The following is a 16,945-nucleotide window of genomic DNA, read 5'->3' as shown; positions in this document are numbered from 1 at the left end:
AATGAAAATTTGCTTCTCATTTTTTACCTATTTATACCTTGCTTCTATGCATATACTTCTGAAGTGGTTCAGTTTTAAAACCACCATATAAATATCACCACTAAAACACATAGTAGTGATGCTTGCTAAAATTCACTTTACAAAAGCCCATTTCAACAAGTCGGCAACAGATATTATCTATAGCCTATGCTCCCCTTTGATCTGTTTATGACTGACAGAAGGACTTCTAAAGCACAGTGTCTGGAAGCCTTCTAAAACCTGGAACGTGAGCTAGTCCTGCTAGTCCTTCTTGTGTACAGAGCACCATAAATACTGGGAAGGCTGTTAGCCTTGTAGCCATCTGCCCTGTACTTCAGATGGCAGAGAAATCCACAACAGGATTCCCTCAGGTAGTCTTAAAGCAGGTGTGGGGAACCTTTGACCCTCCAGATGTTCAGATGTTGCTCAACTACTTGGCCATGGGCAATGCCCATCGCCCCCAAGCAAGCATGGCCAATGGCAGTAAGATAGATAGTAGTAAATAATAAAATACTATTTATTTTAAGACATGTTATTTGTTGTAATACAATTTATTTAGTCTACATAACCAGGGGGCATAGGGCATGCAGTCTGGTTGGAATCTTCACCTTTGGAAATGTAATTGCTTATTTTAGGCGGTTGATGATGAACTGAATGGGTTGGGTAGCAACCCTCATCACGTGACAGAGGCAGGAGCAAAGGACTCTGGGAGGCAGGCTCAGTCCTCTCAGTTATTTTCTTGCCTGCCTGATGGAACAAATCATTTCTCAATTGCTTTTTTCCATCCAAAAGTAGAATTGATTTTGCTTCTGAGACAAAGGGGCTGCCTACTGCTGCCCCTGCTGTGGCATTAGAAGAGGCTTAGCAAGTTCATTGGTTTGGGGTAGGAAAGAATAGTTTCTGGACCCGGAAACTACTGTGCCCCAACCCTGTGCACCACCCTAGACAAGCATGGGATGAAGTTATGTTGTCAAGTGTGAAACCGTTTTTAATCTTTCTGCCTGCAGGCCAATGTTACTGGGACCGCACTAAATGGCAAGAAAGAAAAACTGCAGGCGCAAGAAGGTGACAAAGAGAAGTGGAATTTCTTGAATTTTGCTGAAGCATGGATCCCAAATGAAAATCTAAATGACATAAAGAATGAAGTTTTATTCACTCACGTAAGTACAAAAAGACGCGGGTGGCGCTGTGGGTTAAACCACAGAGCCTAGGACTTGCCGATCAGAAGGTTGGCGGTTTGAATCCCCGCGATAGGGTGAGCTCCCATTGCTCGGTCCCAGCTCCTGCCAACCTAGCAGTTCAAAAGCACGTCAAAGTGCAAGTAGATAAATAGGTACCGCTATGGCGGGAAGGTAAACGGCGTTTCTGCGTGCTGCTCTGGTTTGCCAGAAGCAGCTTAGTCATGCTGGCCACATGATCCGGAAGCTGTACGCCGGCTCCCTCGGCCAAAAAAGCGAGATGAGCACCACAACCCCAGAGTCGTCCGTGACTGGACCTGATGGTCAGGGGTCGCTTTACCTTTAAGTACAAAAAGAGATCATGTGTGGTGCTTAACATGTTCACGTATTTCTGAAGTCTGGGCATTCACATGAGATGTAATTTGAATTGCCATTTTGCCAGGACTACATACTTAGACTTCCTGCTTTGGTTTGCAGGCATGTTAGTACCTGAGATTCACAGGACATCCTATATGTACCTATATTCTCTTGTTGTTGGTCAAGTCTGGGTTGTTTCGCAGTTTGATTGGTTTTTTTTTTAATCCAAAAGCAAATTGGACAATTTAAACTTTTATTAGCTGTATTCAAATAGTCTGTCCATCTTTATTCTATTCAAATGACCCGAAACCATAAAACCCACCTGGGACTTCCATTGCCAATAATCACTTTCACGTCTTATTGATTATACATGCATACATGCCCTTTATTTTAGTTTAATTGCAACCATTTATTTGCTTATTTTGCGCCTGAAAGTATGTCAGTCTGTATGGATACTATCCAATTGGTACCCGTGCACTTGTCAAAATGCTTTTGATCTTGCAGAGACATCTGCTAATACGGTACAGATATTGCCAACGTGGCACCATCGTAAGCTTCGAATATCCCCCAGTGGAGACCCACACCCCCTTTTTCTCCCTTGCAAAATACAAAACGCTGAAGGAGGAATTTGAAAATGGTGCTCTTTCCCACTTCCTGTCTGAACTCTATGCATTTCAAGGCTCAGATTAATCATACTGGGTCTGGCTTTTACACAAATCCTTTGGAAAAATGAAGTGTATTTGTGTGTGCCCTTTCTTTTCTCTCTCTCTCTATCTCTCTCTCTCTCTCTTTGTCTGAAAGGAGCTGATCTGTGGGAGGGAGGGAAAATTGAGTACATGAATCAGAAGTGAGTACATGAATCAGATCACTTCCATGGATACTAGGGCACCAATTAGAGATACATACGCACACAAAATAGCAATTTCAAGATCACTGCCACAGTCATACTTAGTGTGGCAGTCAATTAAGTTTTACTTAGAGTATAGACCCATTGAAATTAATGACTGTGACTAAGTTAAGTTCATTCTTTATTTTTATGTACTTATTTATTAAATTTACATTCTGCTATTCGTCCGAGGAACCCAGGGCACAGTATAAAAACACAAAAAAATGCATAACACAGTAGCAAACAAAGCAATAAAAAAACCCTTACACAGACTGTTTAAAAGGCCAAGGATTGTTTCATTAGTCTAAAGCCTAGGAAATGAGGGATGTTGTCACCTGGTGCCTAAAGATAGGTAATGAAGGTGCCAGGAGAGCCGCCCTAGGGAGAGAATTCCACAAATGAAGAGCCCCCACGGAAAAGGCCTGTCCCCGTATGGCCACCTTCCAGAACCTTCATGGAGGGGGCAGATAATGGCCTCTGATGATGATCACAGGGTCCAGGTTGGTTCATATGCAGAGAAATGGTCCCTTGAGGTATTAACTTCATTCATTTCAGCAGATCTATTCTCAGTAAAACTTAGCTGAATACCGCCCTTCATAAAAAAAAATTAGTAAAGAAAATTTGCTTGTTTCACTTGTGAAATGTTGCTTCTGATCTCTGCTTCGTAATATAGCTGCCTGCCAAAATAATTTGGTGAGTGGTTGTATGAGAGTTTGGAAGTTGTTCCTTCAGTTTATATCAGCTATTGTAATTTGATTCCAAAATCTCATCAACAGTTTGTGAACTGACTAGGAGTTTGCCATAACTTCTGTGTGAATACATTCATTTCATACTTTTTAGGGTTGTTGGTTGTTGTTTTTTAAAACCTATGGATTTATGATGGTGCTAACTCACCTGGGATTTTGCCAGGTCACTGGTTACTACTGTGCAGCAAATGTAGTGCACCCTGCTGCCATTTATCAGTATATCATACCTGAAAAGGATCCTCAACAGATTTGGTACAGCCAAAATCCACTTCTTCAAGCAGTAGCCTCATTGTAAATATGGATAATACCCTTGGAATGACTGCAAAGCGGTTCACTGCTCTGTGCCAGACTAATTTGAGTACTCAATATGTTGTCTGTATGATACATCAATTAGCCCGTGGCTTTATAAGGCAGTTCGGTTAATCTTAAATACAGAAAGGCTGCATGTGCATACCCTGCCAGATTGGATACATATAACCTTTTGCTTTAATATGCAGAAATGGCTTTGCAGTTAGGTGGTTCATTTAAGCATAATACAAGAAGGGGGAGATTTGTTCTTAGGTTTCAGGTTCTGAGACCCAAGATGGCATGCAGATCCAAAGCAATTTAACATGACTCCAACTGTGTTATAATAACCAAAATGGCAATTAAAGTTAATATGTTTTTGACTGTGTGATTCCTTTGACCAAGCTGGGAACATTAATCATTTGCATGCAGTTACAGTATTGTGAAGGTCTATTTAGCCTATGAGTCAAGTAAGAACCGTTTGTAAACTGCAAAAATAACTCTGGACTTTGGCTGGGATGGGGCTATTGGCTACCATTCTGGAACAAGCACCATGCCTCTCCTCTCCTCCATGCAACCACAATTAGAAGCTTTCACCTTCACCTTTTGTTTAACCATATCTTAGTATGTCATCCAAGCTATTACAGTGGTACCTCAGGTTAAGTACTTAATTCGTTCCGGAGGTCCGTACTTAACCTGAAACTGTTCTTAACCTGAAGCACCACTTTAGCTAATGGGGCCTCCTGCTGCCGCCGCGCCGCCAGAGCATTATTTCTGTACTTATCCTGAAGCAAAGTTCTTAACCTGAAGCACTATTTCTGGGTTAGCGGAGTGTGTAACCTGAAGCGTATGTAACCTGAGGTACCACTGTATTCATCTTAACTGAGGTTTGTTGAAACAAACCATTTTTATAAACCGTGGCTGAAAGCTGACTTATTCCAAACATACAAAAATGTTACATTTACCCAGTGTTTGTCAGGTTTTGATGACTCAAGAAGCTGTAATTAATCCAAAAATCACACTGAAACCTTCCAAACACCTTGAAGCCGTACCAGAGCAGGTGAAGGGCAACACAAGACCTCAAGGGGGGGGGGCTAGGCCTGTTCCCATCATAATAAACTCGAGGTTGGGAAGCTCAGGCCTCAGGATTTCTTTACATGTCCCTCAAGACTCTCAGTAGGCCATACCTCTCACTGGTCCTGCCCCTCCTCAAGTGGCAATGTCTCTTACTTGTCTTGGTGGTGGGTGAAAGCTCTGGTTTTTGTGTAGCTGGAGTGTAGTCTACGCTATAAAGGTAAGCCACATTTACTGCTCAGGCCACTTTTGCTCCCACCTACCACTGGCATGGGCCCCCAGCATAATGCTGTCGTTGGACTGAAAAAGCTTTTCTGCCTTTGCAATAAGTTTTACTCAGAGTACACCCATTGACCTTAATGGGCCTAACTTATGTTTATTGATTTCTGCGTGGCTGCTATGAGTAAAATGTAGTTGAATACCATGCCAATCCCATGATTTTATCATGACACCAGGCTTCAACCATTGGCTTCACTGCGGCAGTTGAAACTGGTGTTGTACCTTGCTGATCTCCCATGTAGCATCCGACTTGCTCAGTAGCATGAATCAAATTAATAAAATCCATAAACTAAATTAATACATTTAACGCATACCTGATAATGTGTCTTTCTTGGGAAGCTATATCTTAGCAAGACAGAACCTAAACTTTTTTGAGTGTTGCACTGACAGCTTACCAGAAATAATAACACAACAATAGGTTAGGAAGTAGTCTAGAATCCACCAGATTGGAATATTGGTCCTAATATTTTCTTGATAAGTTTTTCCACTTAAAATTTGCTGTATTGAAAGACTACCTATTGGGGAAACGCTGCAGTTGGAAAGGTTAATAAATTAAGAAATGGAAGGTGGAGACAATAGTTTGCAATGAAAGAGATGTAATGGTTGTTTTATTATCTGCCCTAGTTTGAAAAGGAAAAGCAGCATGATATCCGTTCCTTCCTTTCACCAAAACCAAATGCTGAAAAAAAGCGAAAAACTCCATCTTGTGATAAGGCTTCAAGCTTCAGTCCAGCTTCTTCTCAAGCCTCCATTGAAATGGACCAGGCAAATGGTGGTTCTTTGGACTCTGAGGAACTCATTAAGAAGGATTTGCTTTGTAGAGAAGCAAAGAGACCAAGAGCTTTACTGCCATCGACTCCAAAGAGCTCTCCTGAGAAAAGGAGGAACTCTTCATTTGGAAAAACAAACCTTCCCGTTACAGAAGAAACCACACAAGAAGGTTTTGGCACACCATTACCGAATTCAAGCAAAGGATGCCCTTCTGAGGCAACCTGGCGCTGCAGCCTCTGCACTTTCAATAATAATTCACTGCTGCCTTATTGTGAAATGTGTGAATCTCCTCGGAGAAAGAACAGTAAGTAAGCCCCTGTGCTCCAATTAAGATCTCCTTTCTTTCTTTTTTTAAAAAGCCATTTTTAAAAATGGCACAAAAGAATGCTTAAAAATATGAAGTATTGGAAGAAAAACTTGAGTGAGTTTTTTTCTTAAAATTTTCAGAAAAAGCTTCCAAAATCTTCACTTTGCCTATAAAGTATAACATGCCATACATTCAGTGGCAATGGGTGCCTCTGATATTACCATGGTGTGAATATAATGCTTTGTAGTAGAAATTCAATTTCCTTGGCACCTTAAATTTTCCCAGTCCTCTTCAGGAAATAACACTTCTTTCCACAAGTCCATGAAACATGTGTGTTTTATTACTATTCTTGGTCAGACAATGCACTGTAGCTATCTCACTTAATTACCTTATTATAAGATGGGTCATTTTATTGGAGATTGACTTTGAAAGGATATATGGCATTTTATATTTATAAAAGATACCTAACATCCCTATATCCAAAATTCAATTTGTATAAGGTTTTGTTCATTTTTTTAAGTTTGGATTTTATCTGCATGTGTTTGCCATATGTCCACCTTGCACACAGAGAAGCTCATTGCCTTCCTACCTCTGTTTGAACCTCCCAAACAGGGCTGCCAAATCTACCACACTTTACTGTTGCAGCTGCAGAATTCTCTGTCCCCCAGATTGAATTTCTTTTTTGGTATTAGGGCCTGGATCCAAAGCTCTCCCCTGCCTGCACAGTCAGAACAGCATTTCAGCCTGTACAAGAAGACTTCATGATGGCTCCCAGTCTCCCTCTTCCTGCTGCAGCCCTTATCCCATACCATCTCCCGTATCTAATTCTTCTCTTGAGGGCCCCAAATACTCTGGAGCAGGTTTCTGATGGACTAACAGTGGGAAAGAGGGGAGAAGGTCTTCATTTCAAGAATGAAGCTTTCGCACACATTAGGATCAAAGCCAAGGTTGCTGTTCATGAAGCCTATGCAATGAGTTGCCAATCATGGGGCAGCAACCAGACATAAAAGTTTTTTCTGCATTGGGTGGCTGTATAGCATCATCCTGTCTAATGCCACTCTGTACTAGGAGGGAAAGAGTCAGCAGCCTTCTCTATGGAGAACTGTCGATATAATTGGTTGTGTTGGCAACTCTTCTTTTAAGTGGACTTTGCTAGGAATGCGCTGTAGGCTTTGCTGTTACCTATCAACCTGTAAGAGAGGGTTGACTACTGTTTTTGTGGTGTTTGTTTTTTAAACATGTATAGGTATAAAGAACGAAAGCCAGATCAGCAATTCTGTTTCTCCGGGGTTTGGGGAAGAAAGCGCAGCCCGAGAGATTATAAACCTTATTGATGCAGGAGGGACAGCCCATAAAAGTTGCCGGAGAAATATCCTAGAGCAACCACTGACTGGGATGTCCAGTGGAACGAAGGAAGACATAAATGAGCAATCAAACTGTTGTGAGCAAGAGCTCGGAGTGGGTAAGGAAAACTGATTTCCTTCTGGAGCATAGTTACCTTGTGGTGAGCATGTCATTTTATTGTGTATTATCATGCTCTGGGGATCAGTACATGCAGAATATTTGCAAGAGCCCCAGAAGTGGTGATCAAAGAGGGGTATTCGACTAAGTTTTGTTCAGAGTAGACCCAGTGATATTGATAAATTAATGGACTTAACTTAGTCATCTTTCAGTATGTTGAATACCACCCACAACGCCTTATATATACATCTCAGAGATCACAAATAATTCTGCACATGAAAAAAGCCTTGAGAGAGTTCAGAGATGGTGAAGCAGTTGCTCCCAGTAGATTTGGGGATTCTTTACAGAATTGTGGTTTGTATTCTAGCAATTTGGGCATGTTATGAACAACGTTTTTAATATGTGCTTCTTTAAGGAAAATTTTTGTAAACAAGTAAAGCTTACTTACGTTTAGCAAAGTGAGACAAAGTTTAAAAAATGTGCCACGAAACACTCTGCTGTTTAATATAGAAAACCAATCAAGGGTCCATTTGCCCACACCCTCACTCCCAAAGGTCACTCCCAAAGGCCACAAGTTGCCTCGAGACTCTGCTATGCCAGTGTTTCATGTCACACTTCTGTTTGGCACAACTGTCTTACACAAAAGCGATTATGGCACGAGATTGCCATGCTGGTTCATAAAAACTAAAGCTTGACACAAACTGGTGGTGGAGGAGGAGTGAGAGCTTTCCTGCTCATTGGGTAGAGCATGCCTGTGCTATATTGTCTAGTCTGCCCTAAGGAGAAGAAAGGGGAATGAGTTTTGATGAAAGTCATTTCACTTTTATTTATAGAGCATACAGAAGACTCGGAATCATTCCCAGCATATTCTGGCCTGAAGTTCTGTGCAAGTAGGAACACAGACAGAATTCACATCTACACAGTGGTAGGGTGCTGCTGCTGTTGTTTGCTTCAATCCAACCTGGAAGATTATGCAATGGTTCCTGCCCTTTTCTCCCTTCTGTAGCCTGCTGTTCTCTCCCAAAAGACATTCCTAAGGACTGAAGGACCCCCTGAAAGGGCATGCAGCGTGGGAAGTTGTGACAGGAAGGGGGATTGGCAGTATTTGCTATATAACACAACTCAAAACTGCATTCAGAAGAACATGGTAAAGTTTTTGCTGGTTTGATGCCTTGTTTATTTACAGGAGTGGGATGCGTTGTTTCACGGCTTCCCCTTGCTCCGTGACAAGTTGTAAGCCTGGGGAATTTGTCGTGAAGCAAGGGGAAGTCATGAAGGAACGCACCCCGCACCTGCAAATAATCAAGGCATCAAACCAGCAAAAGCTTTACCATATTCTTTTGAATGCAGATTTGAGTTGTGTTTTATAGGAAGGGGTATTTGGCAGAAATCAAAGGGACACCATGAGAGGAGAGGATTGGGAGAAATTGGGGACATATCCCATGAAAGCAGAACTGCCTTTACGGTCATGCTGTTCCCTGTTAGATCCAAGTTATTGCCTTCACTGTTGTATTGGGAGCTTCTGTCCTAACGATGGGGAAAACACACTACAAATAACTTGTTTGGTGTTGGCCTGTTGTTGGGTTCTTCTCTCTCTCTCTCTTTCAGTGTAATATATTTAATGTGGTTTAAAGTAGGCTTCTTTTCTGTAGAAATGAAAAATTATCAGTACATCCTAGAGTAGGTTAAAATGGTCTTATGCTGTAGGACCATCTCTCATTGTCTCATCATCTTTGGTGTCATGGGATGGTTCATAAACATTTCTGCTGCTCAGGGCTAAGGTATCAGCAAACTAGAATGTTGGCAGTGCAACTGCAGTGAGGCAGATAAAAGGTCCATGAATTTTGTTGTTGGTTTATTGTAAGAAGCAGTTCTGATGAGTAATTGAAGATAAATTTATGGTAGGAAAATCACCAACTTCCTTGAAACCTTCAGATAACCGAATACCTTCCTGATTTAGGAGACTTAAAAACATTTATTTGATCCATCTAGGATGGGGAGCCCCTGAATTGTAACTTCATTCCGCTGGATATAAAATTGGATAACTGGGAAGATTTACCAGTGTGCTTTCAACAAAAACAGAACCGTTCATTGGTAAGATCAATTGCTGCAGTTATAAATAATGCCCAGGGTGTACGCTTGCAGTTTGCCATTTAAGTAACAAAATGTTCTGCCTTGGTGTCAGGTTTTCAATTATTAGCTAGGCTTATACAGATCTTAATTGCTTTTTTTAGTGGAATGTGTTACTTGGGGGAGGGGGAATATCACACTTCCCTTGTCTGTGCATATACTCAAGTGCATAATTAAATTGCCCATCTGCAGAATTAGGAACTCAATTCCATTGTCAGTCATCAGTCATTTTTTTTAGAAAAATAATACTTTAGCACTGCAATATAATGGGTAGAGAAAGGGTTTAAAAATAAAACAGTAAGACTGCACAGGGTGCATGCAAATAACATTAAGAATTAACTTTTGTTCCTGTTCATTTTGGTTTTAAACTGTTAACACATTCCAGCCAGGAAAACGCATCAAGATGGGTACAAAACAGGGCTATGGTGGGGTGGGGGGGTCAGTGTTCTAAACTCCCGCTGTTCTAGGCACATTCTGCACTTCCAGCTATTCAGAGACTGGAGAATAGACCCTCTTAAGAATATTAGAGAGGTGGGCAGGGGAAGGACTAGACCATGTGAAAAATGAACATAATATTTTAGCTGCAGTTCATTCATTTTCAGCTTTGTATTCTTGTTATAAAAAAGCACGCCTAGACACATTGTTGTGTCCATAACCTAGGTTTAAGGTGCCATTTAGCTTCTAGCTAACTTTCAGTACAGTGGTATTCATGTCTACTCAAAAGTAAGCTTTTGTTTAATAGGGCTTAATACCAGGTAGTTGAAGACAGGATAGAAGCTTAGGCTTTTGTTCAGTTGCTGTTCAGTTGCTGTTGCTGTTGCTGTTGAATCACAAATTCAACAGGTTAAGTATTTTCTAGTATGGAAATACAGTTATGACAAGATGTACAGGTTCCACCTATTTGCTGCTTTATTTGTTTTCTTTTGCTGCCTGCCAGCCACCTAGATCAATTGGCAAGCAGCTGCTTGAGATTGGGGTGGGGGAAGAAGCATGGGAATTGTCTGTCACTCATTTTGCTGCCGAACAGGCAGCAGGCAGCTGCTTGAGGAACTTTTTGAAAATGTGAGGATGGGGAAAGAAATGTTGGGTCTTCTTTGCTGCTGTGCTTGTTTTGCTGGCAAGTGGAGCACACAGCTGCTTGAGAGGGGCCTCAATATGAGAGCAGGGGGAGGATTTGGCAAAATTTCTTGTTTCTGCTGCATGCCCTATACACTCCTAATTTAGAGAAGTTTGTAGATAACATTCAGTCTCAAGCATCACACTAGTATGGGCCTGTACTTTTGTGAGTTGTCTTGTATGCATTCTCTGTGTATTTTCTTATATTTGTGCTCCATAAAGATACTTTTAAAAATATATTGCAAGCCAGCATTAAATATGTCTTCTGGAATACAGTGTGTGAAGAACTCTCAAAGAGCAAGAGCTTACAGGTATCAGACTTTATTATGTTTTGTATTTTCTCCTCCAGATACTGAGGTTTGTAAGAGAATGGAGTGGTCTAACAGCCATGAAGCAGAGAATTATCAGGAAAAGTGGCCAGCTATTTTCTAGCCCCATTCTTGCTGCTGAAGAGCTGTTGTCAAAACAACAAGCCAAGCTCAGCAGTACCAAACGGTGTGTGCTAACAGCCTCTTTTTCACTCCAGTAGAGAGATGGGAAATAAATCACCTTAATGATGCAAACATGACTTAAATTACAAACTAGTTTTAACCGAGTTGGTTTGATATAGTAGGCTCTTTTGCATGATAAAATGTGGGGAACAGTGAGAGAAATAGGTTTAGCAAAAACAATGCCGAAGGATTCAGAACTCATGAATCCCTATGTTATTACAATAGAAAATTAAGTAATTCATCACCCTGATGATAGTTTTCATATCAATGTAATAATGGACCTTATTTAAAATAGAACAGAGAAAGCTGCTGGAAATGAGTGTGGAAAACAGGGATTACCTTGAGAGGGGAATTTCCTCAAGAATTCTGCATCTCAGTGTTTTGCGTTGACCCACAGACTAACAAAGAAATGTTTCCTATGTTTCTAGGTACATAACAAAAGAGGATGTAGCGAAAGCTTCACTAAAGAAGGCTGACAGCATTGGGGGCAGTGTTCATATAGTTACTAAAAAAAACCCAGTTGCCTTAAATGCCCACACTGCCTCTGCTGGGGAAAAGGACAGCAATTCTACAAAGTAAGTTTCAAGTATGCAAGGTAACACTGATTTCAGTAGGTTGCATCTGCTAATGCAATGAGACTTCCTCCCCTATCCCTGATCTAGAGGCTCTCCATACAGCTTTTTTGGAGTGCATTGGGGGGGATGCAGGCTAGAGGACGTTCCTTTGCTCAGGTCTAATGTGCAAAAGAAATGGCAACATTGGAGAAAGCCCCATGTCCCTCATTTTCAAACTATTAAGTCAGTTCTTGACAGCTGGGCACCTTTGTTAATCAAAACCAATCTTTATCTAACCAAACACATTAAAGTAATTTCCCATTACAACTGCCATTAGCCCCAGCGAGTGTCACCAATGACCAGGGATGATGGTAGTTGTCTTTGCAGATGAAGTGGTGGAAAAGTTAAATGAGCCCTTTAGTGTAGGATGAGGGCCAATAAATTGAAGCTGAAACCAAGCAAAATGGAAGTACTTTTGGTGGGTGGTGGTGTTCTGAATGGGCACTGTGCTCCCCTTAAAATAGATATCTGCAACATGAGGGTGCTTACAGACCTAGCTGATGATAGTTTTTGAAGCTCCAGTGGCATCTGTAACTTGAAGCATCTTTCTGCAGCCGAGTACAGTTGCTGTAGCCCCTCCTAGACAGAGAGGTTTGTGATGGTTATCTATGCCCTGGTAACCTCCAGGCTAAATTACTGCAATGTGTTGTTAATTGAGCTGTCTTTGAAGACAGCCCAGCAATTGCAATTGGTAAGAAAGACAGCAGCAAAGTTAATAACTGGGATTGTTTGCCAGGAGCGTATCATGAAGGACATATAAAACTGCTTATGCTGAGACAGGTAATTGGTCCTCTTGGCCAGTAATTTTGACATTGACTGGAAGCAGCTCTCTAGCACTTCGGAGAGAGAAGTCTCCTCCAGCACTACCTGAAGATGCCAGGAATTGAATCTGGGAGTTTGTGCACCCAAAGCAGACATTCTACTACAGAGTTTTTGGTGGTTTTAATTAGTATTTTGGTTAAAAGGAAAATACTTTAGTGGTATAATAAAAAGAGAATTCCTTGTGTGCCTAAGATCCATGTTTGGGGCTAGTACTCTTTAGTGATAGAGCTCCAGCAGGGATTTAAAATCACAAAACATGCAGCAAAGCATGGAAATATAAGCTGTTAGAAGGGGATATTTTAAAGGTTCAAGTTCCCACTTCCCTTAGCTTAGAAAGAGACCATGTTTGGCAAGTTAAAAGATGGTTTACTTACAAACTTCTCAAAGGTTAGATTCATGTGCTCTTCCATACAGCAAGAAAAGACAGGCTAGGTTAGTTCCAAGGTGTAAATGTTTCTAAATTGTTTGTATAGAAACACAAAGCTGTCTTGCTAAAGCCACATGGGCTTGGAGCAACCAGCCCAGACATCCTTACTGGTAGGGTTCACATGGTATAAAGTGAGAGATCAGAGAGTTTGATCAGAGAGGTGAGTGGGTGTGACCTAGCAGGACAGCTTACTCTATAGTCCTAACACTTTCATGCATTAATTGGAGTGACTATATGAGACTGGATACATCCCAGAGTTTTGACCCTTATGCTTGCTGGTGCTTAAAGAGCTCTATTGATTTCTGGTCTGTTTCTGAAGTGCTGATCCTTACCTTCCAAGCGTACACAATGTGGACCTGAAGGAATGCCTACATCTATATGTGCCTGTACCATTTGTCACCTTCAAAGATCCTCTGGTTAGCTTCCCTATCTTAAGATGAAGCAGATGGCAACTGAGAGAGCACATTCTTGCTTGTAATGCCTGAGCATTACCAGAGAGACTTACCTGGCAGCATTTTTTATGTCTTCAGTGCGAGATGACCTTTTTATTTTCCCAGGCTTTTAACTCTGGTTATGTTAAGCTTCTTCGACTTCATCCCCACCCCCTTATATTGTATAATTGAAATTTAAATATGGAAAGTGCCCTGAAAACTTAATGGTGGGTTACAAATTCTTTAAAATAAAAAAACAAAATGGGGAAATTGTTCTTGTACCAAAATAACTGACTTGTTTTATCTTTAGGTTGGCTTCAGAAGATGGGAACTGCCCAGCCCTCATATCAGGCTCTAGTCAGGCTGATTCTGTTGAGGAGCCCACCTTAGGCACAGGCTACTTGCAAGCTGTAGATAATGAAGGAAATCCACTTTGTCTTAGCTGCCAAATGCCAGCAGTCCAGATTGACCGGAAGTCCACCTCAACTGCCTGTGACACACGGTTTTGTTCTCATAAGTGTCAAGATAACTTCTTATTTCGCACTAGCCAAATCTACTTGAGAACTAAAGTATTTGAGATAGAACATGGGGTTTGTCAGAAGTGTTGTCTGAATGCCCAAGAACTCTACCTTTGTGTCAGAGATGCCCCAAAGAATCACCGTAAAAATCTCCTGGAGAGCTCCTGGATGTCCAAGCTTCCTTTAGCTCAGGTAAAATGTGCTGTTGGATTTAGTCAGTTACCAATCAGGAATAAGGAACTGGATCCAAGCTACTTTGAACAGGTGGGTGGGATCACCCACCTGTCAGTCAACCCACATATGACATCAGGTGATTCAACTTCAAAGGAAGAATCTTAAGCCATAGCTGTAAAGATCCCTGCCAATAGGGAGACTTGCATTCAGTGCTGAGCTGCAGGCCTCACTTTCTGCAAGTAAAAGTTAAGTTTGTGAGCATGTTATGTTATAAAATCACATCTTCCTTTAGAAGATGAAGGCTTATGGCTCTTGAAGCCTTTCAAAGCCAGTATTTGCATAGTCCAACTATCAGCACACAAACCCAGCCTGTCACCTGTATTCTGCCAGCAAACTACACTGTGAAGACACTGTTTGTTGTTACAATTGTTTAAACTGTGGTTTAACACTATTTCCAAGAACCTAAAAGGCTAAATTTCAAAAGGTGTTAAAGAGTATCACTTGATCTTAACACTAGCTTTATTATAACTTGCCAACTTCCTCTTCTCTAATCTAAGAACAACAGACCTGGTCCAATAGACATCACATGTATATTTATTTACCTTTTGCTCTTTACATATGTATCTAAAACCATTAACATTTTGAACAGCTTTAGTTAGATGACACCCTATTTCATGTTCATAGAACCAAGAGTTGGGGTATGATTTTTTCCCTCCAATACATGTTGATAATCTGGTAGTGAGGATGTGTGTACTAGCTACATTTAGAAGTCCATGTTCAGATCTTCTGGAGGATTGTGAACAAGCTGTGTGTGTCTATGAGCCATCATTTTTCCTCATGCCTTTAGATTAACAGAACCACAGTTTGGCATTACATCTGAACTGGCAAACTGTAGTTTTTGTGATTCCTTCAACTAGGATTGTAATTGTTGTTTGGATGTTATGGCAGATTGGTTTGACTAACCAGCAAGTGTTTGATTAAGCCAGGTGTCAGGGAACTGCCATCGGCTCAGGGGCGAGAGGGGAAAAGCCAGATGGATTACAGAGAACCCCCAAAAATCGTGGGAAGCAGCACCTCCTCTGCGGAGGAGAGTAACCACGTCTCCAGTGGAGAGGAGCTTCAGGGCTCGGAGGAGACGAGGCGGTGCCAGGACACCTTGCCTGGGCAAAGCGGGGAGGAGAGAGGTCCTCCGTTACCCACGCCCTCCCTGCGCAATAGGCTTCCGCGCTCAGAGGGGAGGCGCAGATTGGGCGTCAAGAAACTACTCTGCTGGGGAAGGTTTAAGGACCGCCCACTCACAGATTCTGCCAGTGAATGAGCCAGCCACGGGAGAGTGGCACTCTGCACAGAGAAAGTTTATTTTGGCATCAAAAGCAAGGCTTCACAGCCGAGCAGGGAGGCATTTGCCTACTTGCTCTAGAGCAACCCCTTGGTACCTTAACACCAGGCATAGGCAAACCTGGCCCTCCAGGTGTTTTTGGACTACAACTCCCATCATCCCTAGCTAATAGGACCAGTGGTCAGGGATGGTGGGAATTGTACTCGCAAAACATCTGGCGGGCTGAGTTTGCCTATGCCTGGATTTAGCCAAATCATGAGAGGAGGTAGAAAGGTATGTACAAGCTCGTTCCTAATTGGTAAAGGCTTAGTAGCTTATCTAATGTCCTATCTAATTGCAGTTAAATGAAATTATACAGAACCCAACTGAAGGTCAGTTCTGGCAAGTGGATCATATAAAGCCAGTTTATGGTGGAGGAGGACAGTGTTCCCTGGAAAATCTTCAAACATTGTGTACGGTTTGCCACAAGGAGGTGAGTACAGAATACCCTGAAACAACCCTTCAACATTATGCATGTTGTTGTTGTTTAGTCGTCTCCGACTCTTCGTGACCCCATGGACCAGAGCATGCCAGGCACTCCTGTCTTCCACTGCCTCCAGCAGCTTGGTCAAACATTATCCTTAGACCTATTTATTCTTTGCCCTGTAGTCAGTTTCTCTACCAGCTTTTCTTTCGCATTTCCTTAATTCTTAAAAGTTGGCAAATTCTCTCATTTGCCAAGCAGATAACTGCACTCTGAAGGTTATTTACTTTAGATGCAATGCAGTTCTGTAATTCAGGTAGACAATATATGTTAGACCATCTTAAAAGTTACCACACCAACCAACATTTGCAGTCTAATCAAGATGCTGTAATCAGTGCCAGTTTCTCTGTACAGTATATGTTGATATGAAATGCATTTTATCTAACTATTCTCTTTTTTTCAGAGAACAGCAAAGCAAGCCAAGGAAAGAAGTCAAATGAAAAGAAAATCTATAGCTTTAAAGTATGGATCTGATATTACCAATTTTTTTGTGAAATTATGAAGCTCAAATAATTCAGATGTGTAGTTTATGTGTAGTTCATCAAACTGATTAATCATGCACCTTAATAAACTAATAGGTTGACTTTTAGTGGGACTGTCCTAAACCAATCACCTAGCTTTTTCTAAGGCTAGATACTGGAGTTATCATGGCAGATAAATGTTGAGAAAGGCAACATTATACATGCAGACGCATCTCTACCTACATCTTTGGCATTTTAAAGTTTTGGATTTAAAACTTTTGTACTTTCTTAATACAAGGTTTGGAATGTAAAATTGCATTTGACAGTGATAGACCAATAAAAATTAATGATTGTTCCCCAAACTGTATTAGTGGTTAATACAGAGAGAAATGCACCAGTTTAGCCCTTAACCATCTTCTCATATATGACAAGTACAGTGGTGGAATAGCAGAATATGCTTTTTAAAATATCAGTACTGCTGTAACCTCTAGCTTCCTAATTGCACCATGAGGTTTGTCCTTGTAATCTGCTGCTTTG

The 16,945-nt window shown here is 41.3% G+C and overlaps 1 protein-coding gene across 5 annotated transcripts in view; it reads left to right on the top strand.

Annotated features, from left to right (window-relative positions):
* The window catches only part of ZRANB3 (zinc finger RANBP2-type containing 3), a 41,873-nt gene extending 25,103 nt beyond the window's left edge, over window positions 1-16,770 (top strand). For all 5 annotated transcript variants that reach the window (XM_081921606.1, XM_081921607.1, XM_081921605.1 and 2 more), the window contains exons 12-21: window positions 1,026-1,178; window positions 5,448-5,898; window positions 7,148-7,363; window positions 8,196-8,287; window positions 9,355-9,456; window positions 10,958-11,103; window positions 11,528-11,674; window positions 13,704-14,103; window positions 15,765-15,896; window positions 16,351-16,770. In XM_081921606.1, coding sequence (XP_081777732.1) covers window positions 1,026-1,178; window positions 5,448-5,898; window positions 7,148-7,363; window positions 8,196-8,287; window positions 9,355-9,456; window positions 10,958-11,103; window positions 11,528-11,674; window positions 13,704-14,103; window positions 15,765-15,896; window positions 16,351-16,449 — 1,938 coding nt within the window. In that variant the 3' untranslated portion in view covers window positions 16,450-16,770. The remainder of the gene's footprint in view (window positions 1-1,025; window positions 1,179-5,447; window positions 5,899-7,147; window positions 7,364-8,195; window positions 8,288-9,354; window positions 9,457-10,957; window positions 11,104-11,527; window positions 11,675-13,703; window positions 14,104-15,764; window positions 15,897-16,350) is intronic.
* Window positions 16,771-16,945: the final 175 nt, after the last annotated feature.

This window comes from Podarcis melisellensis, assembly GCF_964234715.1.
Source record: "Podarcis melisellensis genome assembly, chromosome: 1".
NCBI classification, from domain to species: domain Eukaryota; kingdom Metazoa; phylum Chordata; class Lepidosauria; order Squamata; family Lacertidae; genus Podarcis; species Podarcis melisellensis.
Note: the sequence above shows the minus strand (reverse complement) of the source record. Positions and strands in the feature narration are given on the sequence as shown.